At 45.2% G+C, this 27,193-nt stretch overlaps 1 protein-coding gene across 3 annotated transcripts in view; it reads right to left on the bottom strand.

Annotated features, from left to right (window-relative positions):
* Positions 1–1,001: 1,001 nt before the first annotated feature.
* Positions 1,002–27,193, bottom strand: part of COLQ (collagen like tail subunit of asymmetric acetylcholinesterase) — a gene marked incomplete at both ends in the record, with an annotated part of 61,132 nt that continues 34,940 nt past the window's right edge. For all 3 annotated transcript variants that reach the window (XM_080715812.1, XM_080715810.1, XM_080715811.1), the window contains 7 exons: positions 1,002–1,071; positions 3,478–3,580; positions 5,184–5,304; positions 5,738–5,857; positions 7,598–7,737; positions 12,995–13,100; positions 22,984–23,064. In XM_080715812.1, coding sequence (XP_080571938.1) covers positions 1,002–1,071; positions 3,478–3,580; positions 5,184–5,304; positions 5,738–5,857; positions 7,598–7,737; positions 12,995–13,100; positions 22,984–23,064 — 741 coding nt within the window. The remainder of the gene's footprint in view (positions 1,072–3,477; positions 3,581–5,183; positions 5,305–5,737; positions 5,858–7,597; positions 7,738–12,994; positions 13,101–22,983; positions 23,065–27,193) is intronic.

Below are 27,193 nucleotides of genomic sequence, written 5' to 3' on the forward strand. Positions count from 1 at the left end.
TCACAGACATGCGGGACTAATGATTCTATACAAAAACGAAGCTTTCAGCACACAGACACAAGGACAAGGCTGTGCAAGATGCAGACGCAAAAGCGGGGTCACAGCAAGGAGCAAGGAGATGAAATCCAGGCAGAAACTGTCTCCACCGAGAGTGTACTAAGCAGTGGGGCCCTGGATGGGGAAAGTCGGGACTGTATCTTCCCAAGGACAAAGAAACACCAATGCCTGCCCAGGTGTAGACGATGGAGTGAGTGTCCTGAACAGGAAATGGTAAGACAGAGCTCAGAATAGAGAGCCATGAGGTTATCCTTTTGGGAAACATCCAAAAAAGACAGGCCACTTTTTGAGGCGGTGTGCAGTTGTTCGCGTGGTAAGCCGCCCAGCTGAGCGTCCGCTCCCCGCTGGGGCAAGCATGGCTCTCTTGGCCTTCCTCAGTACGTTCACAGTTGGGTCTCTTCGTGGGGAAGTCATATCCACAAGAGGCTGGGCTGGGCTCTGGCCAGTTAAAAGGTCCCTCAGTGGGTCCAAAGCTTTGCACCACATCGCGAGAGCGTGTCCACTTCCCTGTGCTATGGTTCTCAGGCCTCAAGAAACCTGACAGCTGGCTGCCCTTGGTGAGAATCTTCCATGTCTGGAGTTCTGAGGGGCAGAGAAGCCCGTACCCCAGGCTTCCCAAATGAGATGAAAACAAATCAAACCAGCCCTGCAGATGGACATGTGTCTGACAGTGCTAACCCAAGTCCGTGGCCTGGGCCGTGATATTCCAGATGAGAGCAGGCGTTGCAGCCAGCTGTTTGGCTGGATGGCAGCGATGCGTGGGCACGTGGAAGGTTCTCTGGTACCTTGGATTAAGACAGGTTGTAGTGGTCCTAAATTCTTCCAGTCAGGCGGAGTCAAAAGCACATCTTAGCGACAAAGGCCTTGTCTTTGTTTTGTCACACAAAGGCTGGTGGGCATGGGCCCGGGATGTGTGGGCTGCAGCCCGCCTGCGCCTCTCGCCCTCACGTGAAGTAGCGGCAGGGCGTGGAGTCGATGGAGCAGTACTGGGTGCACCGCAGGTCTCCATATGACCTGAGGGAAGCAAGGACACAGGTCAGGGCAGACACAGGGATGGGCATAGCCACATGCCAAGAGGCCACCTCTTGATCAAAGTATGTCAGAGAGCAGCAGCTGCTGTCACCTTACTAAAGGGCAAGGGTTCTATGGAAGTTTCTCTCATTCTTGTCTGGGGTGTGGGACTTGAGGGATTTGAGTCAGGTCTCTGGGGTACTCTGCCTTGAGCCCCAGCTCAAGAGGGACCAGGGTGGAAGAAGCTATTAGCTCTACTCTTTTTTTTTTTTTTTTTTTGTACTGGGAATTTAACTCAGGGGCATTCAACCTCCAAGCTACATCACAAACCCTTTTTATTTTTAATTTTGAAACAAGGTCTCACTAAGTTGTTGAGAGTCTTGCTAAGTTGCTGAGGCTGTCCTTGAGCCTGTGATCCTCTTGTTTCAGCTTCCCAAGTACAAGGCTTATAGACATGTGCCATCATGCCAGGCTGTTACCCTGTCCTATTTTGTGGGTGTATTGTGCTGGGGATTGAAGCCGGAGGCATTCTACCTATGAGCTACACTGCCAGCCCTATTCTATTTTTTTATTTTGAAACAGGGTCTTGCTAAGTTGCTGAAAGCCTCACTAAGTTGCTGAGGCTGGCTTTAAACCTGTGATCCTTCTGTCTCAGCCTCCCAAGTACTGGGATTACAGGCATGGGCCACATGCCCAGCTAGCCCTGCTCTTAACATCATCTACAAGACAATCACCCCTTCTCGAGACTTGAAGGGTTTCCAGTTTCCCCCATGAAAATGCACGTTCTAAACCTGCACAGTCCAAAATGATAGCACAATAGGGCTACTCTGATCAAACTGAAATAAAAAAATTTTTGTACTAGGTATGGAATCCAGGGCTATTCTACCTCTGAGTTACACCCCTAGCCCTATTTTATTTTTATTTTGAAACAAGGTCATGCTAGGTTGATAAGTCTCACTACTTGCTGAGTCTGGCTACGAACCCTAGATCTTCTTCTTAGCCTTCCAGGTACTGTGCTTACAGGCATGTGCCACCATACCTGGTTTGAATTTAAAATTTAATTCTAATTATTTAAAATTTGAATGGTTACATCTAACTGGGACATCATATTGGACAGCACAGTCTATACGTCTATAAACCCAAATGGCAATCCTGAGGCAGTGTTTTATTTAGGAGACACATATTTCCAATCATCCTGCTCAGGCTTCTAAGGACTGAGGAGATAGCCTTGGCAGCCCAGTCTCCATTCCAGCCTGTTTGTACTCTATGCCTGAGCGTCCACGCTCAGTTGTCCCCATGGAGCCATCAGGGAACTCAGCCCTGCTAACTCCCTGGCAGGTGTCTGGAGCCTGCCTTGCTTCAGGCCCATGCACACGAGCACATATCTGTAGTGGGCTTGGAGTCTGGAGGTAACTACAGGTGTGTAATTCCCGCAGTCTGGTTGAGTACACTGATGTATTCGGAGCATGGTGTTGAGACCCATTGGGAAGAGAGCAGAATGAGGTGTTGGAAAGCTATGACATCTGTCTCCCAGCCCTGGGTCTGAGCCCACAAGGAAGGGCTGGGAGCAAAAGCTGAGGAGGTTGGACTCATGAGGGATCTAAGATATCTTAGGGGGCAGCAGGTCCAACTTGGAGCCCAGGGAAAAGGCGGACATAGACTGGGGGAGGAAATGATATCCCTCTTTTCCCTTGGACTTTCTACAATCCTGATTCTGTGGGGAAATGTAGTGCCATTTTGTACCAGAAGGCTACATTTTGGATGTGAAATCAGTACCTCATAGGTCCAGTGACTCAGATGGCTTGAGAGATCTCAGTGTGGAGGCCAGGACAATGACACACCTGTCCAGAGCAATCTGAAAACCCACTGAAAATTCTCAGGAAAACTAGAGGGGTCCTTGAAGAGAATATTTTCTTGGAGAGCCCACGAGCCAGCCAAGTTAGGTATTCATGTTGGTGAGATTCACTATGCCCTGAGGCCTGTCCAAGGGATTGACAGGTATTCTCAGGAGTTCAGGTTGTGCAGACACATACATTCTTTCAAATCTCTTCACATTGCTACCTTCAGTGGGATTCCCTCCCAGACCACATCCCAGGAGGTGATGTGGCTGTAGTAACCACTGGGGGTTACCAGCTGACTCAGAAATTGCTGCTCCCCAGTTCAGCTTCAGGGACATGCAGGCCGCTCTCCTGGAGAGGCCGCTGGGTTCTGTGATTACTGTCTGTGTGCCCACTGAGAGAACAGCACACAGGTGAGTAGGGACTGTGTGCTGTGTTGTTCATCACCTACCTCAGGATGTAGTACCTGAAAGTACCAGGAACATGAGATACGTGTGAAGGAAAGGAGGGGGAGGGGAGAGACAAAAAGAGGAGGAGAGAGGGTGTCCTAAGAACGCGCGGCCTTCCCTACCCCGGGAGATAGGTCTCGCATGTCAGGTAGCCAAAGTCAGAGCCATCACAGTCCTCCACGCCCTCGTGCCGGTGACCATCTCCACAGTAGGCCCGGTGACAGCCTGAGGGGACACAAGGAAGTGGAGCCCTGAGAAGGGGCAGCAGGGGACGGACTTGCCTCAGCCTGTAAGGGCTATATAGCACAAAGGATCCTGTGGAGCACTGCACTCCCTTGAGAACCAACCTCCAGTTGGCTTCAGATGCACCCCAAGACTTCCCTACAGACCCCAAGGCCCACACCCACACACTGTGGAGCAAGGAGGAGGAGACCTGGGCTCCCGCCAGCCTTGCCAGTCATTAGCCGAGGGTTGGGGAGCCTCCATGTTATCTGCAAAACTGGGATGTTGACACTGCCTGCTCTGCACAGGGCCATTCCAGGAGTTCTGGGAGGTGAGGGCTAGAAGACTGGAGCCCTGGGCACCAAGAGGGTGCATGGTGACTTTTGTCGTTCAGCAGAGTGCTCCCACGGTGGTAACACTGGTGGGCCCAGACTGTCTTGGGGAGCCACATGATGTCACGAAAGGTGATGACACACCACAGTCCCTGCTCACCACTCCTACACAGGAGTAGAATCCCACCCGCACTGGTACAGCACTTGGAGACCCCACTAACTCCTTTCTACTGTGAGTGCTCCTTTTTGACAGTGTACACACAGGGTTCCAGAGGCAGAAGGGACTCCAGGCAAATCCAGCACCCTGGGGTCACCATCCAGGAGGTGCAGGGGGACATTGTAGCTACGTTGAGAACTTGGAAGCTTCTCTCCCAGGTGTACCTCATCACTGTGCGCAGCACTCTTCCCCTGAGCTTCTTGAAGGCAAGAACCATGACTTCACACACACACACACACACACACACACACACACACACACACTCCTGACCTGAGCAAACCAAGCCATGAAAGGATTCAGTGAATGCCTATGGAACTTATACTACAGTCAGGTGACCCATGCCCAGGTCAACTCACAGAATCTCTTAGGACCTGAGCTACCAGCACCACCATACTCATATAACAGTACAGGAGAGGGGGACTTAAGATGGAGCTGTCAATGACCTTCCATCAAGTGTGGCCTCCTCTCTGAGCCTGGTGGCCATTGAAACCTACATTCAGACTCTGCTCTGATTCTGAAAATTATGATTGCTATCTTTCTCCCTGCTTTTGTCACTGGGTTTAAAAATTAAATTTAAATTTAAAATTTAAAATTTAAATTAAATGAAATCAACCCTTCCAGCCCCATGAGGTTTGCCTCTCTCTGCACCATCCTACAAGCCTGGAGACAGCTCAGTCTGGCCTGACTTTCTCTTAGTGGGGCTCCCTACTACAGCTCTATGTGGTAAAGGGAGTCCAGATCCAAATTTGTGGCCACTCTCTTTCACCTTTCTCTCCAGCACACAAAGTGAGAGACCATCACTTTTATCTTTTGATCCTGGAACATGGGTTTGGCCAAGAAGTAGGAATGGAGAAAGAGAGGGCCTGGGGAAGGGAGGCCTCTCTGGAGGCCAGATTCTTAACAGCCACCCCACTGATGGAAGAATAAATATTTGGCTTGAAATTGGGAGGCAGGTCCCCACAGCAGCCCGGCAGCACCCTCTCTGGCTCTAGAATAGTCCCAAGCCCCGCCCCCCTGGCTGCTCAGATCTCGGGTCCCTGGCTGGGCCCCCACTCACTGATGCAGTCGTCACCCGCATCGTGGTTACCGTCGTCACACTCCTCCCCGGGCTGCAGGACCCCGTCCCCACAGGTGCCACGCTGGTCTATGGTGTAACCCACAGGGTAGAAAGGGGTCAGCTGGCCAAAGAAACACACAACATTAACTGGGCAGCCATAGGGAGGGAGATCACTGGCACTAGGGACAGATGCTCTGGGCCCAAGGGGCACAGCTAAAGGGGTATTCCCTAGCTTCCTCCTGGTGGGGAGAGAGGGACTCCTTTCCTGATGCCTGCCCGGAGCTCTGCAGCTGGCGGAATATCAGGTCTGATGAGGACAGTGTTCTGGCTGTATGGGAACATGGAGATGGCTGGAACTTTGGCTCAGAGAAGAGCTTCTGAGAATGTGGGGTTGGAACGTGGAAGAGTTTGAGGGAGGATACTTAACACTTCCCTGGAGACAGACTGCAGAGGCCCTGTGCAGGGCCAGCTGCAGAGCTGGAAGGGTCTTCCCTTTATCTACTGAAAGAGTCTCTGTCCCAGGTGGGGTATCCTCAGGGTCTGTCTCAAGGTACCTGGATAGGGAGCCAGCCAAGGCTGTCCTTGAAGTACAGAGATCTCTGGTCTCTACGGAAGGCAATGGCATTTTGGATGCTCAGCTTTTCAAGCTCCTCCTGGTTGTTGACCACAAAAATCTGCCAGAGAACACACTGATGAGGATTCCAGAAAACACTTCTCCAGGGACAGCAGGCAAAAGCTGGAGGAACAAACAGTGTCTATGTTCGGGCTGGTTATCAGTGGGAAGAGGGCCACAGAGGCCACGGTGACACTTCTGCTTGGGGAGAAACGTCCTGATTCCCACACCTTTTCAATTCAGTTCCTAATGTCTGAGTTTGAAATTAAAATATTTACAGTAATTTAACATGTTTAAACGTGTGTGTGTGTGTGTGTGTGTGTGTGTGTGTGTGTTACTGGGGATTGAATCGAGGAGCATTATACCTCTGAGATACACTCCCATCTTTATTTATATTTTTAAATTTTGAAACAGGGTCTCATTATGTTGCAGAGGGCCTTGCTAAGTAGCTGAGGCTGGCCATGAACCCGTGATCCTCTTGTCTCAGCCTCCCAAGTACTGAAATTACAAGTGTGTGCCACAACTCCCAGCTTGTTTAAATATTTTAAATGTTCTTGAAACTCAAATTAAAAGGTGATGTCATAGAGTTAGGAAATTCAACATCTGGAAACAATTCTTAAGAAAAGAGTCTTAAGAAAAGATCATCCTCAAAGATGCTCATCATAGTATTATTCACCTTAGTGAAAAGCTTGGGAGCACCCTATAAATAGAAGACATCCAACAGTGGAGCCCTGGCTAAACCGAGCATGCAAAGCCAGGATGGATGGAGGAGTGGGCAACCTTTCAAATTATGTTTCTGATAAATTCATGTCCAGGTTCAACTTCAAAATGATCCAAGGGAGAATAGGGACTAGAGAGAAGGCATAAAGAGAAAACAAAGAAATGAATGAGCTTTGAGCCAGCCCTTGTTAAAGCCGAGTGAGGGGCACCTGGGATTCATGATGGTATTGCTTGTGTTTTAATATATTTATGTGAAAATTTCTATAGTAAAAAGTTTACAGTGATATTTATAGTGTGGAAACATGGTGGAATTTCAGCTGATATAGCTAGAGAACATTTTTATACAATACAATATCAGCCATATCAAAGTTATTCTTCAAATAAGCAAAGCTGGGCATGGTTGTACATGCCTGTAATCCCAGCACTTGGAAGGCTGAGATAAGGGGATTGCAGTTTTGAGGCCCGCCTCAACAATTTAACAAGACCTTGTTTCAAAATAAAAAATCCAAAGGGGAGCTGGGCATGGTGGCCCACACTTGTAATCCCAGCATTCGGGAGGCTGAGACAGTAGGATCGTGGTTTGCACGCAGACTGCCTCAACTACTTAGTGAGGCCCTCTGCAATTTAGTGAGACCCTTTTTCAAATAAAGAATAAAAAATAAGGCAGGGGGTGTAGCTCGGAGGTAGAATGCCTCTGGATTCCATCCTCAGACACCCCCCCCCCCACACACACACAAAAGAGCTAGGAGTATTTGGTTTGAGGTAGAATGCTCCTGGGTTCCATCTCCAGCACCAAATAAATAAATAAATAAATAAATAAATAAATAAATAAATAATAAACAAATAAAATAAAAATAATAAAAAGCAAAGAAAATACCCCCCATAGGACCTACAACCAAATGGACAATTTGGCTTTTTTCTTTTAATTTCTCCCCATTTTGAAATTTCTAATAATGAGTGTGTGCCCAGCATAATGGGGTGGGGGAGTAGATTTTACTAAAAGAACTTTACAAAGTCCTGACAGGCTCAGGTAAGAAATCCTCAGGGATAACCACCCAGCCTTCGCCCAGCAGAGCCTTACCACAGGAACTCGCGGGGAACTGGCCCCATACACGGATTCCCCGTAGGAAGGGTTATTCACATTCATAGGGGGTCCACAAAGACATCTTCCTGGAGGCCCGGGAAATCCTCTTTCCCCTTTGGGTCCCATTATAAGTTGTCCTAGGAGGCAACAGACTGCCACGTTACTAGAGCCAAGGAAGAGAAAACCAAACAGCCCAGGGAGAGGAGCCACCTGTGCAACAGAAAGAAGGTTAAAGTCCACAGCGCGTCAGTGTAGTCTTGAGCAAGAAGCTCAAATGACTTTGTTCTAAGATGTGCAGAAGATAAGGGGAGAGAGAGCTGCTGAGAGATGGAGCGTCCCCTCATTCCTGTCTTAAAACAGACAACTTATCTGATGCAACAGCCCTATTGCAACGATGAAGTAATAAGCATGAGAAGCCAATGTGTAGAAAGGTCAAGGGGTGCAAGGGCCTAGGCCTTGACGGTGAGCAAAGCCAGCTGCTGTCCATCTCCTCGATGGAGAAGAACAGTGACCTGTTTGTTTTGACTCTTATAACAGGGGGCTTCTTGGAGGTGAACACATTGCTCATGGATAATGTTTATTGCTTTTAAATTTGCTTCTTATAATTTTTATGGTACTGGGGATTGAACTTAGGGCCTCAAGCATGCTAAGCAGCATGCTGCTACTGAGCTGCAAACCCGCTCTTGGAAATTTTATTTTGAGGCAGGATCTGCCTAAGTTGCTGAGCCTCAAACCTGTGATCCTCCTGCCTCAGCCTCTTGAGTAGCTGAGATTACAAAAGTGTGCCACCTTGCCCAGCTAATTTTCTTCTTATATATAAAATATTTACAGAGAATTTTCTAGATGTAAGCTTTTTTTTTCTCCTGGAAGAAGATGGAACATTTGTAAATGTTCAGCCCTGTCAATGATCTCCTGACTGAGAAGGTAGGAAGTAACCTTGAAGAAATGATGAGGAAATCCATTCCCTATCAATGTGTGCGAGTTGCTAGAGTAGTAGATCTCACCTTGACTTTTTTATTTTTATTTTTTAATTAAAATTCTTTTTGCGGGTCTGGGGATGGAACCCAGGGGCATTCGATCTTTGAGCTACACCCCCTGCCCTAGTTTTTATTCTTTATTTTGAGACAGGGTCTCACTGAGTTGCAGAGGGCTTCACTGAGTAGCTGAGCTGTCTGCGAACCAGGACCCTCAGGTCTCAGCCTCCAGAATGCTGGGATTACAAGCGTGTGCCACCACGCCCTGGCTGACTTTTTTATTTTTTAATATGGGTTCTTGCTATGTTGCTCAGGTTGGTCTCAAACTTCTGGGCTTAAGCCTCTCATCTCAGCCTCTCAAGCTGCTGGGACTACAGGTATGCACCACTGTGCCTGGTTTATTTGTTTGTGAGTCCATATATTGTGAGATTATTAGATCAAGGTTTATCCTCCAGCTCCAAAAGCTGGTAGCTTTTCGTCCAGCAGGGGTTGGCATAAAGCAGGAGCACAGTACAGGCTTGCTGACTGAATGAATGAATGTAGACTAACTGGAGAAACAAACTCTTTGGAAAGACTGAAAGTCATGCTCCAGCTGGCAGAAAAGTGCTAGAGCAGGAGCCATCCAAGGGGAGGAGAGGAAAGAGAAGAAAAGGTGAGACTGAAAAGAGAAATGAATATATACCTGGGAAAGTAAGGGAGAATTTGGAAAGCAGCCTGTCATTGGCTTTGGGCAATACAGTGTCTGGCGCAGTGGGGAACTGGGGACTCAAGTCTGTAGATTCCAGAGGGCAGGAAAGAAAATGGCCCCAGGGGACAGAGTTGGTCATGACTGCAAGGAAGCACCTGTAGCTAGAGAAGGAGCCCCCAGTGGAAAGAAGTTCCCTGAACCTTCCTGCGCTGGTTGACAGACATGTCCAAGGTCAGACTGATGATAGCAAGAGGCCAGTTGTGCTGACTTATGGCTATTTGTTCTACTAAGAAATATGAATGCAAGCTGGGTGTGGTGGTACACACTTGTACTCTGAGTACTTGGGAAACTGAGACAGGAGACCAGCAACTTAGTGAGACTCTCAGCATCCTAGCAAGACCCTCTTTCAAAAACTAAAAATGAAAAAGGGCTGGAGGTATACTCTGGAGATAGAATGTCCCTTGGTTCAATCCCTAGTAACACACACACACACACACACACACACACACACACACAAAATTAAACACAGGCAGGCAACACAATTCTTTGGTAAGAGCTCTAGTCTTGGGTTCTTATATTTTCAGAAGAACCATAGAGACAGAGACTCCACCCACCCAGGATTATTCTGGGTAGTTAAGCACTCCGGGAAGCCTTGTGACTCGGTGGGGATGCTCTGTGACTGGGGTGTGAGAGTGGCCCTGGAGCAGCCTTCCAGAAGTCTCTGTGACCCCAATAACTCTTCCAGTACCACAGCCCCAGAGAGAGTCCAGAGTTTGTGCAATTGCCCAGCTGACTAGTGGTGAGGCTGAGAAATGAACTCATGCTTGACCTAACACTGTGCCGTTCAAAAGACAAACTCCAGAATACTGATGCTCACAGGAAGCTGGCAATCCCAGGTGCCACGCCGATCCACTTACACGCTGGGCACAGGAAGGACTCAGCCAAATCTGTAATTTGATTATTGCAAATTACATCCTAATGGCATTTTGCTTTTATTTCCTCTCCACTCCCCACCCCCCGTGCCTTATAACTTGGGTAATTAAAAGGCTCCCACCTTCCCCAACTCCCCCTTGCCACCCTACTCCCCATGGTGCTGGGCACCAGAACTGGGGTAGCTTCTTGACAGGACGTGGCAGGGAGCCGGCTGCCACCCCTGCAGTTTCCCGCTTCCTCCCAGCTGTCGGAAGGCACCTGTTACCCCTGCCTGTTTCCTGCCAAGGTGGATTGAAGGGCACAGCAACCTGAACCTCCCCTTGGCCTCCCCACTGTGCTCTACAGCCAAAGGACCTTGGGCTCCATCTTTGCCTCCAGAGCCTCCTGTCTCCATCGGTGGTTGTGGTGGGGTGGGTCGTGGAGCAGAGAGTCTGAAAAAGTTGGAGGAACCAGCACACAGTCCCCAGAGGCTGTGTGGGCATCACAGAGTCACAGAACCTGTGGAAGCCACTTCTGTCAAAGGTGCAAGGTTCTTATAAAGGGAGGACTGGGCTGTTGGACAGAGCATGCAGTCTACAGAGCCCAAGGCTGCCCTAAGATGAATTTGGGCAGGAGTTCAGAATCTTTGGTGTAGGTATACACATTTTCTTCTTAAAAGTAGGTTTGAGGCTTTTATCAGACTCAGAAGTTTCTGTAGAAATCACTCTAAAGGCATGTTCCAAATTTGGATTGAATATCCAACTGGTCTCAGGCACAGGGTTCTCTCTTTTCAACTCCTCCTCCTCTTCTATCCCCACCAGCCACCCACTAACTTTTACAAAAGCAGGATTATTGCCTCTTTTGCCTCTTTCTCCTCCTTAGCCTCACTCTGGGAGATACCCGAGGAAGAGAGTAACTCAAAGAAAGGCACAGAGAAGGACATCCGCTCCAAGAGATGACTGCAGGCTTTCCAGGGGCCTCCTCTGCATCCGCCTTACCCCGTCCCTAGAATTCTGTTTTTTGTTTTGTTTGTGGTACTGGGGATTGAAATTAGGAGCATTCTAGCTCTGAGATATGCCCCCAGTCCTATTTTACTTTTATTTTGAAACAGGGTCTTGGATTGAGTTACCACATTCTACTTGAACATATGATCCTCTTGTCTTAGCCTCCCAAATACGGATGTGTGCCAATATACCCAGATGAAATCCAAAACTTGATGAGCCCCTAAGTTTTCTAGGTCCAAGAGAGTTTATTCCATAGGCAAAACCAGTTTTGGGGCCATACTCTCAATCTCTGTGTTTGGCAGCTACAGGGGGAATGTTGCGCATGCCATAACCAAAGAGGATAGGGACTAGTTGAAAGGACCTCTGTTAGCTGGGCACAGTAGCATACACCTGCAATTCCAGTGCTTGGAAGGCTGAGACAGGAGGACCCCAGATTTGAGGCCAGCCTCAGCAACTTAGTGATACCTTTCAAAGTAAAATAAATAAATAAAATATGGCTGGGGGGTGTAGCTCAGAAGTAGAATGCCCCTGGGTTCAAATCTTAGTGCCAACCAACTGAAACAGATTATAGAACAATGAACACAGTTCATGGCCTGGGCTGCATCTCAAATATAATTTTCTTAGCAACATGGAAATGGATGGAGGGTGTAAGAGGAGAGACTTCCATAAATATGGGAAAGATAGGGACCCCCCCCCTATGTCTTGGGGAAGAGAAAAAAATGGTTGTGGGTGTTCCTTGGAGAGTTGAACAATAGGGTCCAGGATTCCCAGTGTTGGAAATGGCACAAGGACAGTAGCCATAGGCTACATAACTGGACAATGGGCATTTCAGAGGTAGAAGGTACCTCAAAAGATTGAAGGATTATCCCTGGTATTTTTTCCCATAATTCAGCAGGATCTCTGCCCAACCCCGTTGAGTCAATTGGAAAAGTGTAGAGAACCTCAACAATGCCCGGGATAGAATTTTCCTGGTGTCCTGAAGATTGGAGTCTCAGAGTTCATTTTAATTTGGTTTAAAGCATCTAACAAAATAGGACATTTCTTGTCCATCCAAAACCGGCTGCAAGTATATTCCCAAATATATGGGATGAAGAATGAGGAAGTGCACTGCGGAATTTTAAAATGTCTCCATTTTTTCTTAAAAAATGTTGGAATAAAAATTGTTTTGATTCCTGTTGTGTAACTGAAGACAAAATATCTTTCACAATCAGTTCTCTTGGACCAAGAGATGCTATCTTAACGTAGATCATGGGCTGTGAAAGGCCTTACTTTGAGGTGACAAGTAAACAAAATAAAGGGCTTAGCTAATCGAATTAAACAAGGTAAAATAAGGTGGAATGTACCAATGCTTGGTAATAGACTCTGGATTTCTTTTTAGTAATCGTGTCTCATCTCTAATGCAAATGGATAAGGACTCTTTCATAACAGTGGGTTTGAGAGAAAAATTTGCAATGCCATCTCTATTTTTTGATTTAAGAAAATTTTTGGAGCTACAAAATATGTTTTTCTAGAAGAGAGTATTAGTTGATGAAATATACTCACTGAAAGTATAAATGACATCACTAATGTAATTTTTCTCCTCGATTTTTTCTCTGTTCATCTCTCAAAATGCTAAAACAAAGCACAATGGCATTTATGTTTCTTGTGTAAAAGTCAAATGTGCCCAAATGTAGAGAAACTGTGAAGTTGTTAGTGTCTCTGGCAGTTTCTAACTGGAGACACAGGCATGGCTCTGATGGCCTCTCCTGTGTGCCCTCTCTGGGGAGGCTGGCAGGGATCGCCTTTCTGTAGATCAAGGAAAACAGTCAACTCTTACCTGCATATGGTGGGCCTGGAGGCCCGGGGAGCCCGGGATGGCCAGGTTGACCCGAAGGCCCAGGCTTGCCAGGTGGGCCCATAACTCCACTATCTCCCTTCTGTCCCTGATAGAGAGAAAGGCACAGCCTGTTATGATACCATGGCGTGGCAAACTTCCTTCCCCATTGGTATCTAAATCAGGGACTGCCTAGTACCCAGGAGCAAGAAAAGCTCAGGATAGAACCCAGCCACAGAGATCTTGACCACCGACCTCTACAAGGCTCAAAGCGGCACGTGGGAGAGTGATGCCTGCAAGTTTGCAGGCTTTGGTTCCTTCTCTGTCCTAGAAACATGAGAGCTGAGCAGAACCAATCCAGCCCCACTCCCCTGGCACGGAGTAGGAAATAGAGGCTCAAAGGAGAGCTTATGCCAGTCCTCTAAGATGGAGGTGGCAGAGTTGGGCCTAGAATTGAGATTTTCTGCTTGCTTGGCAGGCCTGTCTTTATTTTATTTTTATTTTTGTAGAGCTGGAGATTGAATCCAGGGATATTCTACTTCTGAGGTACATCCCTACCCCTATTTTTTATTCTTTATTTTGAAACAGGGCCCAAGTTGTAGAAGGCCTTACTAAGTAGCTGAGGCTGACCCCAAACCTGAGATCCTTTTGTCTCAGCCTCCCAAGAACTGGGATTACAAGCGTGCACCACCATGCCCAGCCTGTCTTTATCACAGTACACAGGAGCATTCCCACTCAATGGCTTCCTGCTGCTCTCTGGATAAAGAGCTGGCTCCTTATTTCAGCCTATAAAGCTGTGCAAGGCCAGCCTTTCCAGTCTTGATCCAGCTTTAAAAAATTTTTTTTTATTGGTGCATTATATTCATACATCATATTGGGGTAAAAAACTTGTGTGTACATACCTGTACACATCACTGATTTATCCCCTACCCAATTCCCACCCCATTCCCTCCCCATCCCTCCTTCCCTTGCTTGGCTTAGTGGTTGACTTTGATATGTTTAAGTATATTGTGTGTTTTAGAGATTTTCCTCCTTTCTCCTCCTTTAGGTTGTCTTGTTTGCTCCTTTGTACTGAGGACTGAATCCAGGGGCTTTCTACCTCTAAGCCACACCCCACACCCCCAGTTTATTTTATTTTATTTTTTATTCTGAAACAGGGTTTCGCTAAGTTGCTGAGGCTGGCCTCAAACCTGGGATCCTTCTATCTCAGTCTCCCAAATACTGGGATTACAGGTTGTCTGAGCTTTTTGACCTTTAAGAGCATTATGAATCTTACCCTCTTTCTCAAACCCTTCTCTCTGCCCACTCTCTCTTCCCTTCCCTCTGCCTCCATCTCTCAGCTGCAATGCTGCAGCAGCAAGGCCTTCCCTGATCTCCCTCTCCTGGGTCAGTCCTCCCTGTCTGGCTCTCCTCACTTGGCTCCTTTCCTTCACAGCATTCATCTCAGATTATAGCCTGTGGATTACCTGGGTGGTAATTCCACCAGTATCTCCTCATGTGACGTGAGTTCCCAGTGGGCTGAAATCTACCATTGTCAACTCCCCTCCCCAGGTCAAAGAGGGAGAAGAAAGCGCTGACAACACAAAGGGAGAGGCTTCACTGATCGAGAGATTTCCTCTGGACCACAAGACCCTAGGTAGCTCCTGTCATTGTTTGGTACCTTTGTTTTGTCATTGTAAAATGGGGCTGGTAAACATCCACTCACATAGGTCTGTTTCAAGGCTAACAAAGATCTTAGAGGTGAAAACGTGGTTTCTACAGAGTGAGGTGTGTGGAGTAAGCAGATTAGCACAGCAGTTTTCTTTTTTCTTTTTTTCTTTTTGTGGGTCTGGGGATGGAACCCAGGGGCATTCAACCTCCGAGCTACACCCCCTGCCCTATTTTTTATTCTTTATTTCAAAACTGGGTCTCGGGGACTTCCGGGAAGATGGTGACGGAGAAAAGCAGGGCTTACGAGCCCCGCTAACAACCAATCTCTATTACAACAAAATCAGCGCCTTTCATAGCCAGAAAACACCATCAACAGAGAAACAAAGAATGTAAATACAAGGGACAGAGAAAAGAGGGCTGGAAAAACGAGACACCAGAAAGAAAGCGGATCGCAGTGCTACGGCCGGAGCCATGGTGCAGAGCGGTGCAGGTGCCATCTTCCCTTGCAGCACCAGGCCCCAGAAAGGAGGGGAACTCAGAACAGAGCTTAGAGCCAGAGAGGAGATACTCCAGCCTCATGGCTGAGGACGCAGCAGCAGTGCCATACTGCTGATGGTGGCAGCGAGATCACCGGACGGCACCACACCAACGCACTCAACAGCCTATTAGGCTCCAGAGAGGAGTGGCAGACAGCAAGCCGAGGTGAGCAGCTGTGGATCAGCGGGGCGGAATTTGGCAGATTTCTCGGCACAGGGAGCGTCTAAAGCTCCCAGAGGCTGGGCTCAGCACACCCTGCAGGGACTCAGAGTGGAGCTCAAAAACAGAGAAGAAATATGTCAGCCTCACGGCCGAGGGTGTGACAGTGGTGCCATATTGCACCGGCGGCAGCAGGAGCGAATTCACCGAGTCCACTACAGCTCCATCAGCGCACTCAACAACAGTGAGTCAAATTGTGGCCCCTAGAGAAGAAATCTCAGTACTGTACTCCCAGGGACTTGACCCAGTGGGGGAGTGGTGGTGGCAGAGATATCACACCATAGTCACAACTCCCATCAGGAGAACGCCCAACCTGACACCCCCCCCCATGGTCTAAAGCAGCCTCGATTGACTCCCTGGATCTGAGACTTTGCGATACAACCCAGTAAAGGAGTAGTGGTGACTGAGATACCATAGACTCAAGATCCAGAGCACCTTAAGTGAAGTCGTAGCGACCCAGGGAAGAACCCAGAGAAGGCACAAACTTCTGAAATCATGGGAAAGAGGAATAACAATGGAGCAATGAATGTCCACAACCCCACAACATCAGAAAGTGATAAAACAGAAATTCAGAGATTTCTAGAAGATCAAATCAGGAAAATAACTGTAGAAATAATAGAGGTGTTTCGAAAAGAATTCAGAGAGCCAAAAAGAGATAAAGCATGCAATCAATGAAGTAAAGGCCTCAATTTAAAGTATAAACGACCGATTAGACCACATGGAAAATAGAATCTCGTTCCTAGAAGATGATCACTCCAAAAATGAACACATAGTTTCTAATTTAGAAAAAAAAAATCTGACAGTAGGAATCTGACCTTGAAGAAATATGGGCCCATTTTAAGAGAGCTAACCTAAGAATAATTGGAATAGAGGAAGGAAAAGAAGGTGAAACCAAAGGGATCAACAATCTCTTCAAGGAAGTAATAGCAGAAAATTTTCCAAACATAGAGCAAGAGGTTGATACACAGGTCCAGGAAACTTATAGAACTCCCTTTAGACAGGATCGGAGAAGAGGATCCCCACGCCACATAATTGTCAAAATGACCAATGTGGAAGCCAAGCAGAGAATCTTAAAGGCAACAAAAACAAAGGGCCAAGTGACATTCAGAGGCAAGCCAATTAGAATCACTCCAGACTTCCCAAACCAAATCACGAGAGCCAGAAGGGCTTGGAGTAACATATTCCAAACTCTGAGAGAAAACAACTTCCAGCCAAATTTTCCTACCCAGCAAAACTTTCTATCAAATTAGATGGAGAAATAAGAAGCTTCCATGACAAACAGAAACTGAAGGAATTTATGTCTTCAAAACCAGCACTAGAGAAAATACTCAAAGAGATTAACTACAAAGAAGAAATAGGTAACACACACCAGAACCAGAGAAACAAGATTTTCCATCCAACAGACAACTAAGATTGGTTATCTGTGGAGATTCATTATTTATGTTAGTCTTTTACCTATCTCTAAATTGTATTGTTTGCTTTTATTGTTGCTAATTTTTAGGATTTCTACTTGAAATATTAATATACCTTCAGATATAGCATTTGGAAATATTTTATCCCATTCTATCAGTAACTTTTAACTCTGTTTATGTTGTCTTTGGATATACAATATATTTTTTTATTTTTTAGGGAGTTTGTTTACCCTTCTGTTGCCTGTGCCATTGAAATCATATCCAAGAAATCACTGCCAATTTCAATGTTGTGAGGTTTGATGATCCAGATTTTCTTCTAAAAGTTTATAGTCTTAAGATTTACATTTAGGTCTTTTATATATTTTGAGTTAATATTTGTATATGGGAAAGATTGTGTTTCACTGGGTGGGTGAGCTCACCAAGGCACAATGGAGTCAGGAGAGCCAGGCCAAAGAAGTGGCTTATCAATCACTGTCCTTGTTAGGCCTAGGGCAAGGGTAGGTAGGAATTGCTGGGGAGAAGAACCTAACACCAGCATTGATTTTCTGGGGTTACTCCTAAGGGTCCTTTGTGGGAGCTGAGAGCCTCGCTGTGGGTCTTGAAGCTGCCAGAGTACACAACAAAGAGCATGCTCCCTCCCAGTGGGATGCTTGTAGCTATAGGTTGTGCCTTTGGTTAAGAAATCAGAAGCTGGTATGGGGGCAACATGCCTGCAACCCAGTACTTGGGAGGCTGAAAAAGGAGAATTTCAGTTTCAAGGCCAGCCTCAGCAATTAGCAAGACCCTGTGCAACTTAGCCCTTTTAAAATTAAAAGGGCTGGGGTGTAACTCAGAGGTAGAATGCCCCAGGATTCAATCTCCTGCATCAAAACAGAAAAAAAAAATCAGGACTTCTCTTACTGATTGAAAAAGGTGAAACCAGCGGGGCATGGTGGCGCACACTTGTAATCCCAGCATTCAGGAGGCTGAGACCGGAGGATCGCAGTTTGCGAACAGCCTCAGCTACTTAGTAAGAAGCCCTCCGCAACTCAATGAGACCCAGTTTCTTTTTTTTTTTAATTTTTTTATTAGTGCACTGTATTCATACATCATATTGGGATAAAAAAAAACCTTTGTAGACATACATGCACACATCACCCAGTTAGCTCCTACCCGATCCCCACCCCGTTCCCTCCCCATTCCTCCTTCCCATGCTTGGCTTAGTGGTTGACATCTAGTATTATAGCAATTTATCCAAAATTAAAAATGATAATCTCACATAACAGTTTCATTTGTCTGATACCAAGCTTTTGATGACTTAAAGATAACATTTCAATATTTCTTTTTGCTTTCTTTCTTACCAGAGAATATTTTTTCTTTTTTTTTAGGTGAGACTATCATACATTTATTTATTTAGTTTTCAGAAAAATACCTATCCTAACATTAAATATGGACTCTAGATACCCAAAACGATCTCGAAAAAGAACAAAGCTAAAAGATGTATATTTTCTGATTTCAAACCTTATCAAGCTACAATAATTGAAACAGTGTAGTACTGTTATAAAGGCAGATATATAAACCATTGGAGTTAAATAAAAGCCTAGAGCTAAATTCTTCCATATATTGTCAAGTTATTTTTGACAATGTTTCCAAGAACATTTGGTGGAGGAAATAATTATCTTTTAACTAAATATTGTTGAAAAACAATAATTACATGAAAAAGAATGAAATTGGACCCTTAGTTGCAGGCATGTTGCCCCCATACCAGCTTCTGATTTCTTAACCAAAGGCACAACCTACAGCTACAAGCATCCCACTGGGAGGGAGCATGCTCTTTGTTGTGTACTCTGGCAGCTTCAAGACCCACAGCGAGGCTCTCAGCTCCCACAAAGGACCCTTAGGAGTAACCCCAGAAAATCAATGCTGGTGTTAGGTTCTTCTCCCCAGCAATTCCTACCTACCCTTGCCCTAGGCCTAACAAGGACAGTGATTGATAAGCCACTTCTTTGGCCTGGCTCTCCTGACTCCATTGTGCCTTGGCGAGCTCACCCACCCAGTGAAACACAATCTTTCCCAAGTCTGAGAAGCACACAAACCAAGGAACTTCTTTCCAATCACAACAGTGACGTAGCCTGACGCCCCGTCAACATGGCCTTGGGGGCCCTGCCGTGCCCAGGAGTTCTTAAACTCTTACTATAGAACCCATGGGATGAGTTTGTTTCCAATTTGATTCTTGTTGAAGGTGTTCTTAAGCCTCAGCTTCAGCCAAAGCATTACACGAGTAACCAAGATGGGCCCCAGAATGGCAGAGGAAGTCACACTGGCTTAATATAGCCCCAGTTAAGGCTTGTTTTTCTAACAGCCAAGTTAGCTGGCTCCAAGCACAGGAAGCACACAGCTTGAAGGAGCTGGAAATGCTCCTTGGTTATGATACCAGCAGTAATGGAATCTTCCACTCTCCGGCCACCTGCACAGAGCGAGCCATGTCTCCATCGCTAGGACTCACTGAGCAGCACTTTCCAGGAAAAACATTTTTTTTTTTGGTGTGTGAGTATGTGTGTGTGTGTGTGTGTGTGTGTGTGTGTGTGTGTGTACTAAGGATTAAATCTAGAGGCATTTTACCTCTGAGCTATATCCCCAGCTATATCTCTCCCAAAAAGTTAAAAAACTTTTTTTGAAACAGAGTCTTCCTAAGTTGTTGAGGATCTCACTAAGTTGCTGAGGCTGGTCTTGAACCTGTGATTCTCCTGTTTCAGTATCCCAAGTACTAGGATACAGGTGTGCACCACCAAGCCCAGCCAGAAAAAGCTTTTTTTTTTTTTTTGTGGTACTGGGGGTGGAACCCAGGAGCTTTTCTACAGCAGTCTAGTAGAGACCCATTTTCAAAACAAAAAAATAAGAAACAGGGTATAGCTCGAAGGTACACACACACACACACACACACACACACACACACACACACACACACACACACGAGACGAAAGGATGAGCTCATTATCCTAACTTCTCTGAGCTCCCAGATGTGGTTTTGGTGTAGTCTTTACTATTACTCCTTGCAGTTAATGTTAGCAGGGTCAAAAAATAGCCTTGCTGGCTGAGGCTCTCTTGGAAAAAATAAACACCATCCAAGAAAGGAATCAGAGCAAGTAGCCAAGAGACCTCTTGAACCCCAAGCACAAACTATTCTCTGTGGTGAGCATCAGCAGGGGAAACAGTGACAAAAGATTTCTTCTTCCCTGTTTTTTCGTTTCATTTCTGAGCCCATTTTTTAAGGAAATTGCCATCTGTGGCATCACTGTGAAGTCACACCCATAACTACCGGCTGTAAGCCATTGGAACTAGACTAGAATTGTGAGTTCAGAAGTCATCGTGAGATCTGAATTATCCAGACTGGAGCCTCTGTCATTGAAGATTTACTTGGAAAAGGCCATAATTAACTTCATAGTGGGACCAAGATACTGAATCCTGGCTGCACATTAGAATCACATGGGCAGCTAAAACAAAAATCATGCCGCGGCCCATTCTAGGCCAGTTGTATCAGTCTTTGGGAAATCAGGCGGGAGCATTGGGGGTAACGAGCAACAAACCTGAACTAGAGCCATCGCACCTCATGTGGGGATTTTCTGCATCCCATCAGCCTCCCAGGTGAGACTGATGAAAGTTAAACTTTGAGGACCAATTGAATTAGAAGGATGGGAGCTTTGCACCAAAGGCGTTCACCTTTCAGCAGTTGGGTTAGGCCTGTCTTGTTCAAGCAAACTACTATTTACTCATTTACTAGCATGTGTCCTTTATTTTTCTGAATTTTCTAAGTTTACTGTGATGCTTGTATATTTATAAGAAGAAAGGAGATAAAAAGCCAGCAAACTGAATAAATTTTATGTGTTCTCACCACAAAGAAATAATGTTTGAGGTGATAGCTCAGTTAACCTGATTTGATGATTTTACAATATATATAGATAATGAAACATCACGATGTGTCCCATAAATATATACATATGTATATATGTATAAGTAATTACTTGTTAATAAAAAATTAAATGAAATGGCCGGGCCTGGTGGCACACACTTGTAATCCCAGCATTCGGGAGGTAGAAACTGGAGTATTGCGGTTCGCAGGCAGCCTCAGCTACTCAGTGAGACCCTGTTTCAAAAAAAAGAATTAAGCCGGGCGTGGTGGCACATGCTTGTAATCCCCGGCATGGGAGGTGGAGAAAGCCTTGCTGGCTTGAGACCCTGTTTCCACATAAAAAAGTTAAAAAATAGGTCTGGGAGTGTAGCCTGTGGGAGTGTATCCCGGAGGTAGAAGGGCTTCCAGGAACCCCAGTATCACCAAAAAAAAAAAAAAAAAAAGAATTAAAAAAATAGGGCTGGGGGTGTAGATGGGAGGTTGAATGCCCCAGGATCCCATCCCCAGTACTACCAAAAAATATATATAAATAAATAAAAGGTAGAGCACCCCTGGGGTCAATCCTCAGCAACACACACACACACACACACACACACACACACACACACACACACACTCTACAAAGTCACACTGGAAACCTATCAGAGTGGTGACCTCAGATGGCTGGGGAAGGGAGCACTTAAGCTTTATCTATAATGATTTAATTATATATGTATATATAATTACTTGTTAATCAAAAATAAAATGAAATGGCCAGGCATGGTGGCTTATGCTTGTAATCCCAGCATTCAGAGGTGGAGACTGGAGGATTGTGGTTCACAGACAGCCTCAGCTACTTAGCGAGGCCCTTCACAACTCAGTGAGACCCTGTTTCAAAAATAAAAGGACTAAAAAATAGGGCTGGGAGTGTAGCTTGGAGGTAAAATGTCCCTGGGTTCCATCCCCAGTACTGCAAAAAAAAAAAAAAAGAAAAGAAAAGAAAAAAAAGAAAAAAGAAATGAAAATGATTTTAACATATGTTCAAAATGATATTTTCTTCTAACATGTTCAAAACCATTAACATTAAAAAGAAAATAGTAGGCCAGGCCGGGTGGCACATGCTTGTTATCCCAGTACTTGGGAGGCTGAGACAGAAGGGTCACAGGTTCAAGGCCAGCCTCAGCAACCTAGTGAGGCCCTCTGTAACTTAGTGAAATGCTGTTTCATAATAAAAAATAATAGGGATGGGAATGTAGCTCAGAGGTAGAATGCCCTTGGGTTCAATACCCAGTAACACACACACACACACACACACACACACACACACACACACACACAGTGAACAATGCAAATACACATATTCATATATATGCCAATTTTTAAAATTAAAATTAATCAAAACTGAATTGAAGTAGTGTTTATAAAATAAGAAAGCTAACAAACTGACAATCAAAAAAGTAAGAGGGCACATGTTTCAAGAGTGTCTGTCCACTAGAGAAAAGAACAGAAGTACCTGGGCATGATAGTGCACACCTGTAATCCTAGTACTTGGGAGAATGAGACAGGAGAATTGCAAGTTCGAGACCAGCCTTAACAACTTAGTAAGACTCTGTTTCAAAATAAAAAATAAGAATAAAAATGGCTGGGGAGATAGCTCAGAGGTAAGATGCTCCTGGGTTCAATCCCCAGTACCCAAACAAAACAAAACAACCCAAAAGACAAAAAAAAAAACAAAAACACCAGAAGTTATTCAGAGGCATTCAGTAGAGGTCTAGATCAGCCAGGGAAAGTGCAGCATCCTCTTTCCTTCCCCTGTCATACAGGAGCCTGCTGACCAGGGGAGCTCAGAATGAAAGATTTCCTAAACCTTAACAAACCCAATAAAAAGGATCACTTCCAAACTGGGGTCCATGTGTGTGCAAGTGAGGGACCACCTTATCACAGACCCAGAAGACCTTTTGACAGCAAGGAATTATCTGGGCTGTTCTCTAAGGCTCCCTTTGTGTCTGGGCACTGCGGCAAAAGGCAGGTTTTCTGGGTAAATGACCATATCTTTCCTCCACTCCTAGTTGCTTTGGTTAAGGTAGATGTTCCTAGGACCCAAAGCCTTACTCTAGCTTCTGTCCTTGGGTATGGCTTAGATGGATCATCCTATCCCATTCACCTGGAACTCTGTCTGACCTGGAGAACCTGGAAATGGTCCTGCTTCTGCCCACCAGCCCAGAAGATGCCAGGGTCTGGAGCTGTAGACTAGCTCAGACCGACACCACTGCTTGCCCTGGACCGGGAGTCCTTGGGATCCTTACCTGCTTGCCTCGTTTTCCTGGTCTTCCTGTGGGTCCTCGGTGTCCTGCTATCCCAGGCTCACCTTTTGGACCCATTTCGCCCTTGAAAGAAGAAAGAGAAGAAAAGGAGGAAATAGGTCATGTAGAGTGGGCACATCTGTGCAGGTCTATCTAGCCACTCACTGGCCACCAGGCTAATCTTTTGATCATTCCAATTTTTTTTCCAGGTGGGCTGCCTGGAAGTTTTGGAGAGTGAGAAGGTTGTATAAAAGGGTAGGTCTGTCTTTCAAAGAAGAAAAAGGCAGGAGCTTACCCTGAGTGAGTTACTTATTTCCTTAGAGAGACACCTGTGGGTCAGTAGACATTTTGATGGTCAAATGAGAAAGACAAACCACCATCAAGAGTAGCCAAAAGGAGCCAGAAGTGGTGGTATATACCTGTAATCCCAGTATGAGGGAGACTGAGAAAGGAGGCTAGCAAGTTCGAGGGCAGCCTCAGCAATTCAGCAAGACCCTCAGCAATTTAGTGAGACCCTGTTTCAAAATAAAAAATAGAGCCAGGCATAGTGGCACATACCTGTAATCCCAGTGCTTGGGAGGCTGAGACAGGAGGATCACAGGCTTGAGGACAGCCTCGTCAAGTAGTGAGACTCTCAAGCTAGTGAGGCCTATTTCAAAATAAAAATAAAATAGAACTGGAGGTATAGCTCAGAGGTAGAATGTCCCGGGGCTTGATACCCAGTACCACAAAAAATAAAAAAATAAAAAAAATAAAAAATATGTCTTGGGATGTGACTTGGAGATAGAATGCCCTGGGTTCAATCACCAATACCACAAAAACAATCAATCAAACAGACAGACAGACAGACAGACAGACAACAAAACCCTTAGCACTGAAGTAGGAGGCTTCTGCATTTCTATCACGTGTGCCTGTGACACTACAAACAGAAAAACAGCTTTCTCTTTTAGTTAAAACGTTATGTTGCCCTTTGCTATGTTTTGTTTTGAGTCAAATCTATGGCCTTTTACTGCGTGTGCAACTGTCATCTTTGGGAAGTTTCTACTCGTTTAATGACCTTTGCTTAGGATCATAGATATCCCCCACTCTTCAGTAAGCGTCGCTTTGAGTTTCAGCTCCCTCTTTTTTTATTTTTTATTTTTATTTTTTTGTGGTACTGGGGTTCCTGGAAGCCCTTCTACCTCCAGGCTACACTCCCAGACCTATTTTTACATTTTTATTTGGAAACAGGGTCTCCTAAGCCAGCGCGCGTGGCTGGCTTCGAACCTGCGCGATCCTCCTGTCTCCGCCTCCCAAGCGTGGGGATTACAAGCGTGCGCCACCACGCCCGGCCGGGTTTCAGCTCCCTTTGATTTAGATGAAAACTCTTTGAGGGAGGAGATGTTTAAAACATATGATCAAATAGCCAATGTAATTATTTAAAAGGCATGGGATATAATATCAGCAATATTTCTAATTGAAAATAACTGGTTTAAACAATCAGAACCAAATCACAGAATTTCATAGTTCAAGGTCAACCTTTTGCAAAACCCATTTCTCCATCTTACTTTCTCTTCTTTTCTGTGTTCTTCTAAGATTCCAGTTCTACTTATTGTTTTGTGGGGGTCATAGCCCCACAGGACACATCATTCCTGTCCCCACTAACTCCTCTGCAGCCCCCAATGCACCACTAATGTAAGTTTAGCAATCACAACCATGAGAGTTTCTGTCAGCAACCTGTACCCAGGAAGAGCTCGAGCCACGCAGCAACACCAATAGACACACAGGCTCCTTTTCACATGGCGGTCAGAGGAGGCATAACACAATGGAAAAACTCCAGAAAATTCTAGAATACAGGAAGAATCAACCGGGTGTGGTGCTGCACATCTGTAATCTAGCACTTGGGAGGCTGAGACAAGGATCAAGGATCGCAAGTTTGAAGCTTGCCTCAGAAACTTAGTAAGAACTTGTTTCAAAATAAAGAGGGCTGAAGTTCTAGCTCAGAGATAGAACACTTCTGGATCCAATACCCAGTACCAACACACACACACACACACACACACACACACACACACACACACACACACAAGCATAAAGCTCTGATCCATGTTCAGCCAACACAATGAATTTGTTCCTATGCAAGTCACCAGTGTCTTTACATCATCAAGAATTATCCTTAAGTTTCTGATTTCTTTCCAACACGTGGCTCCATCTGCATTCCTGGCGGTGAAACAGTATGAGGAGATAGAACATATTCTATGTGGCCATTGAGATATTTGTACAATTTTTCCTTGGCTCTTTGGGTGTGTGTGTCTTGTTTAGCAGAAAACAGCAGCATAAACAATATAATTTTTTTTTTTTTTGGTGGTACTGGAGTTCCTGGAAGCCCTTCTACCTCCGGACTACACTCCCAGACCTATTTTTACATTTTTATTTGGAAACAGGGTCTCCTAAGCCAGCGTGCGTGGCTGGCTTCGATCCTCCTGTCTCTGCCTCCCAAGTGCGGGGATTACAAGCGTGTGCCACCACGCCCGGCTTAACAATATAAATTTTTTAAAGAGATTGTCAGAAGGAAGTGTGGCCCTTCTCTTTATCAACTGGAAGCAGCCAATAATTTCCTGATCTAATTTTTCTTCTGAGACCTAACCATGGTTATCATATCAGCTCTGTCTTAGAACAGCTTGCCACAAGAGAGGGAGACAGTTTTTTGATGCCAAGTCTAGTAAATGATACAGAGGCCAGAGAAGCTGTCATATTTCATTTACAGTAATTTATGATTCAATATTCACTTTTGCATGGAATGAAAGCCTAACCTAAATATTTTAAAAGAAAATTAAAATTTTCTCTTTCAATGTTCTTTTGATTTGCTTATATAATTAATCTGTTTTTAACTTGCAACACCCCAGCTAGGGTAGCAGCAGCAGAGTTTCTGACAGTTTCATGTGGTGATAAATCATAGTAAATTAATGCATAGTCACTGGAAATATATAAACATGCTGTACTGACAGGATATAGTCAGATAAAATTGTTTATTTACATTTGGAAAATAATACCTTAAAGATAAAATTTTTAAAAGTTAAAAAGACTAAGAAAGTGTGTGTGAAAAATATCACAGCCTGAGACCTAAGTTAAAACAGCAATGTCAATGCCTTATAACCTGAGGATCCAGCATTATGATGTTAGTTTAGGAGTTGTTCTAAAGCATCTATGCATCTCTCTTTACTCTCACGGACACCTCTTGCCCCACTCTCATTCTTCCCCAGACCCTGAGCCCCTAAGTAAAAGCTTCCACACTGAGCAAGATGACGTAGGCCTGAAATCCCAGTGACTCAGGATGGGGAGGCAGGAGGATTGCAAGTCCAGGACCAGCCTGAAAAACTTAGCAAGATCCTGTCTCAAAACAAAACAAAGCAAAAATAAAATAAAATAAAAAATGGCTGGGAGCGTAGGTAGGCAACGGTGGGTTCAATTCCAGTTAACCCCCGTATAAAAAAATCTGTCAATTGCCATCTTCACAATTTTTGTTATTTCTGCACACCACTCTATTGTTATCTACTAAAAATTTTCCTTTAAGTTACCTGAAACTGACTCCTTTTCAGGTTAGGCCTTATCTCAAGCAGGAGGACTACTAAATATTTCACTATTTAAATTTTTTTCTTTGGTGGTACTAGGAATTGAACCCAGGGGCATTGTTTTACCTCTGAGTTACACTCTTTTTAAAATCTTTTTTTATTGTTTTGAAACGGGGTCTCACTAGGTTGCTGAGAGTTTTGCTAAGTTGCTGAGGCTGGCCTTGAACCTATGATCTTCCTGTCTTAGCCTCCCAAGTACTACGATTACAGGCATGCACCACCACACCCAGTTTAAATTCCCACCCCCTAGGTTTTTATTGTTTATTTTGAAACAGGACCCCAGATCTTGTTATTTTTTATTTTGAAACAGGGTCCTGCTACATTGCTGAGGCTGGCCTCAAACCTGTGATCCTTCTGTCTCAACCTTCCAAGTACTGAGATTACAGGCATGTACTACCATGCCCAGCTTAAAGATGTTCTTTAAATTGGTGTACTGTAATTATACATGACGATGAAGTGCAGAATAACATTTAACTGTTAAAGTGTTCTTGCTGTCATCCAGTTCAAATAATTCTCCCCCCTGGCTGTATGGGCAGCACCCTCGAGTTCAGGCAGCAGTGACGTTAAACCAGAGATGCTTGTACTTGTCCAGAGGCCTCGTC

This window comes from Muscardinus avellanarius (genome assembly GCF_963383645.1).
Source record: "Muscardinus avellanarius genome assembly, chromosome: 18".
In the NCBI taxonomy this organism is placed as follows: Eukaryota; Metazoa; Chordata; class Mammalia; order Rodentia; family Gliridae; genus Muscardinus; species Muscardinus avellanarius.